Source organism: Limulus polyphemus, unplaced genomic scaffold (assembly GCF_000517525.1).
Source record: "Limulus polyphemus unplaced genomic scaffold, Limulus_polyphemus-2.1.2 Scaffold11771, whole genome shotgun sequence".
NCBI lineage: Eukaryota > Metazoa > Arthropoda > Merostomata > Xiphosura > Limulidae > Limulus > Limulus polyphemus.
In genome coordinates this window covers 103-4,647 of record NW_013677381.1, presented here as the reverse complement: position 1 = coordinate 4,647, position 4,545 = coordinate 103, and the positions used below count along the sequence as shown (strand labels likewise).

The 4,545-nt window shown below is 29.4% G+C and overlaps 1 protein-coding gene across 1 annotated transcript in view; it reads right to left on the bottom strand.

The window, feature by feature from the left end:
* The window catches only part of LOC106476835 (tyrosine-protein kinase Fes/Fps-like), a 12,027-nt gene extending 7,831 nt beyond the window's left edge, over nucleotides 1-4,196 (bottom strand). Inside the window, exons 1-2 of the mRNA XM_013937456.2 lie at nucleotides 4,035-4,196; nucleotides 2,265-2,345 (exon numbers count right to left, since the gene is read on the bottom strand). Coding sequence (XP_013792910.2) covers nucleotides 2,265-2,345; nucleotides 4,035-4,163 — 210 coding nt within the window. The 5' untranslated portion in view covers nucleotides 4,164-4,196. The remainder of the gene's footprint in view (nucleotides 1-2,264; nucleotides 2,346-4,034) is intronic.
* Between the last annotated feature and the right edge of the window lie 349 nt (nucleotides 4,197-4,545).

Sequence of the window (4,545 nt, the reverse complement as noted above, 5' to 3'; positions counted from 1 at the left end):
CAAATCTGTATCAGAATACTCTATTTTAATAAAGGTACAATAATGGAATGTATGAATCCAATTCAATCTAGATCAGAATACTCTATTTTAATAAAGGTACGATAATGGAATCTATGAATCCAATCAAATCTGGATCAGAATACTTTATTTTAATAAAGGTACGATAATGGAATGTATGAATCCAATCCAATCTGGATCATAATACTCTATTTTAATAAAGGTACAATAATGGAATGTATGAATCCAATTCAATCTAGATCAGAATACTCTATTTTAATAAAGGTACGATAATGGAATCTATGAATCCAATCAAATCTGGTTTAGAATACTTTATTTTAATAAAGGTACGATAATGGAATGTATGAATCCAATCCAATCTGGATCATAATACTCTATTTTAATAAAGTTACAATAATGGAATGTATGAATCCAATTCAATCTAGATCAGAATACTCTATTTTAATAAAGGTACGATAATGGAATCTATGAATCCAATCAAATCTGGATCAGAATACTCTATTTTAATAAAGGTACAATAATGGAATGTATGAATCCAATTCAATCTGGATTAGAATACTCTATTTTAATAAAGGTACGATAATGGATTGTATGAATCCAACCAAATGTGGATCAGAATACTCTATTTTAATAAAGGTACAATAATGGAATGTATGAATCCAATTCATTCTGGATCAGAATACTCTATTTTATAAGAATACAGTTCTTGATCTTACTCTTTCTAAGTCGGAACAGATAAAAGTTGAATTTTCTGGCACTAAGTTTCAGTTTAAATTCCTCATTGTTTTTTTCGTAAATCAAACATAAGTTTGAGTCTATATTTTTCTGGATTTGACCTAATTTTAATGCTCGTTTTTTAACATAATCATTTGTTCGTACGTAATGAATAACTAGCAACTAGAGAGAAATCCACACATATCTGCTAAGTTATTTTATTGGTTGATACTACAGGGTATATTTAGATATTAGATATTTTGTAATTCAAACTGACATTACCTTTAGCATAGATACAGCGTTAAAGTAAATAGAAGAACTCTGTTAAATATTATTATTATTAAATTATTATTAATTATTATTAAATTATTATTAATTATTATTAATTATTATTATTAAATTATTATTAATTATTATTATTATGAAATTATTACTAGTTAGTATTATGATTATTAAATTACTAGTTAGTATTATGATTATTAAATTACTAGTTAGTATTATTATTATTAAATTACTATTTATTATTATTATTAAATTATTATTAATTATTATTATTATTATTAAATTATTATTATTACTATTATTAATTATTATTACTATCATTAAATTATTATCAGCTGGCAATAATATATGATAATAATAATATTTGATAAAAATTTAATGATAGTAATAATAATTAATAATAGTAATAATAATAATTAAATGTAAGTTACAGTGATATTATAGTTTGACTTAAAACATTATTGAATAATTAAATAACCTATTATGCCTATTTGTTTTATTCGTAAAATAAAAACAGGTACTAACGTCATGATTAGAAAAACAGAACCAATAGATTGGATAATAGTTTTCGCGGATTCCACTGTATGTGAAATGTCGACTATTTTCCTTCAAATATTTCTAATTCTACTGTTACTGAAGCCATTATTTTGTTTTATTATGTTTTAACGTGAGTCATTTAACGTTATTGTAAAGTTTTATCGTTTAAACTTTAGGTGATATGTTGTTCTTTTCTGAGCTTATGTGTGAAAGAAAAACGTCTGAGGAATGAATCTCCACCACCTAGTCACATAAATGGTTAGTTGCTGATGCTGTACTTTTTAGCTATCAATGAAATAAAGGTTATTGAGGTTTTTCGTGACATTCTCATAGACGACCATTAAAAAAAGGGGTCATTACTCTTTTGTGAGATATTTTCATTGGTTAAAAAAAGGTATGTAATGCTAAATTGTGATCTAATTTGACCAATCGACTAGCCCTTTGCTAAGAAAAAACATTAACCCAAACACAGAGTGGACTAAACCACCTCAACTCCTTTTGAAATGAAGGAATATTCTGTGTGTAATCAACATAATGTTTTTACATAAAAAATTTCAAACTCTTTCTTTTTTTGCAAAAAAAAAGAAAAATTAAAAACACATCTTAAAAATGTTTAAGGCTTAATATTAATTCATAAATGTACATAAGGTCAATAGGAAATCAAAAACATTAGGAAGAAGACACAAAAAATCTAAAAACACTCTTTAGTTTACCTTGGTTGAGAGAAGACTCGAAGCTGAGAAGATGGATTCAGACACTGTTTGACTCAAGTCAGTATAAATTTCCTGTAGTTCCTGTGGAATAAAGTAGACTTTATTTAATGAAGGGCAGATAATTGCATGTTCTGGCGTCTGAAGCTGTGTGATCTATTTAAATGTGTAATTCTTAGTTAGTGTAAATAAAATATAATTTTAATAAACCTATAATAAGATAAGTATAGATATTTTCAACCTGAATCAATCATACGAGTGTGAGGATTAAACGGCCAGGTTAGAAGTGAAAAACCCACAAAGTTTGTGTTTAACACAGTTACAATATCTTTACTTTAGTTCTTTCCTATGTTATTATCACAAACTGGATGGCGGGGAATTTTATAGTCGATAGCTTTGATCAAAGCAGCAAATGCATTATAGTGAAGCAGAGAACCTGGACACTTCATCCGTAAACACCCACTAGATTTGTTAAGGTTGTTTAATTTCGTTCAAGAACAAAGTGAATATAAAAACAAAATGCGAGAAGCGGAAGTGAGTTTTATATAAATGTGTCGTATTTTTAATGATTTTTCTTGCTTTTATACTGACTAGTATATACTTCTATAAGGATCTTCCGCTCTAGAAATATGTTATTTAAAACGAATGTGTTATCACTTATTGTTAATTATTTTTTTTAAATAATTTTCCAGTAAAACTACACAGAACACTATGAGCATATAATTTTGAACAGCTAATGTAGACGGAAGGCCTACTTTTGTTTGATATGGTCAAATGTTTTATTATCAATTATAGCACAACGTACGGAGCACGTTTACTTGGGTGTTCTAACCTTTTACTCCGCTCAGAGTTTACTTTCTTAATAGCAATTAAATCCAATTATAGCATTATCTTTGAAATAGGAATATCAAAATAATTAGCTTTATGTGTAAAGTTACAACTTTCTTTACATCTCGTTTCAATGGTAAGAAGTCGAAAACACAATATGAAATTTCTTCTAAAATTTGTTAAAATTCGTGTAGAACCATACATAACAGTGCATAGACTAACAGTGAAATAAAGTAGAAACAAACATCTATAGACTTACCCCTAACAAACTAGGGAGAGTCTTAGACTTACCGCTAACAAACTATGGAGGGTCTTAGACTTACCGCTAATAAACTAGGGAGGGTCTTAGACTTACCTCAACAAACTAGTGAGACTCTTAGACTTACCTCTAACAAACTAGGGAGAGTCTTAGACTTACCTCTAACAAAGTAAGGAGAGTCTTAAACTTACCGCTAACAAACTAGGGAGAGTCTTAAACTTACCGCTAACAAACTAGGGAGAGTCTTAAACTTACCTCTAACAAACTAGGGAGAGTCTTAGACTTACCTCTAACAAACTAGTGAGACTCTTAGACTTACCTCTAAGAAACTAGTGAGACTCTTAGACTTACCTCTAACAAACTAGGGAGAGTCTTGGACTTACCTCTAACAAACTAGGGAGGGTCTTAGACTTACCTCTAAGAAACTAGGGAGACTCTTAGACTTACCCCTAACAAACTAGGGAGAGTCTTAGAGTTACCTCAAAGAAACTTACCCCTAACAAACTAGGGAGAGTCTTAGACTTACCTCTAACAAACTAGTGAGACTCTTAGACTTACCTCTAATAAACTAGGGAGAGTCTTAGACTTACCGCTAACAAACTAGTGAGACTCTTAGACTTACCTCTAACAAACTAGGGAGAGTCTTAGACTTACCTCTAACAAAGTAAGGAGAGTCTTAAACTTACCTCTAACAAACTAGGGAGTGTCTGGCTGTAATAATGTTCTAACATTCCGTTAGCAGCATGTAGTTGTTGAACGTAGGCATTGTGCATGTCATAATATTCAGCTAACTGGCTATGAGTCCTTACGGTCATTAGCTTCTGGTATGCTTCGCTGTAGTCTTGGTGACACTTCATGTAATGAAACATTAAAACTTTATTGCTCTAAAATTATATAAAGCACAAAAAAATCATGTACCAATAAACTCGATAATCTAAATGCTTTTGGAAGAAAGACTTTACTTCTTGAATTAGTAAATCATCTGAACAAGGAAAAGTCCGCTTTCCCAAAGTTGTCGGGATTCACATTTTGTACAGAAAATGTTTAATTTCTTCATATTACTAAGAAACCTTTTAGAAGTTTCTACGTCTAGAAATCCTCGTAAATAATTTTCAAAATGCAAACATCAGTTTTAATTAAGAGTACTAAACATTTATATGCATGTTCATATAAAACGGTTATTTACGTATTGGACTT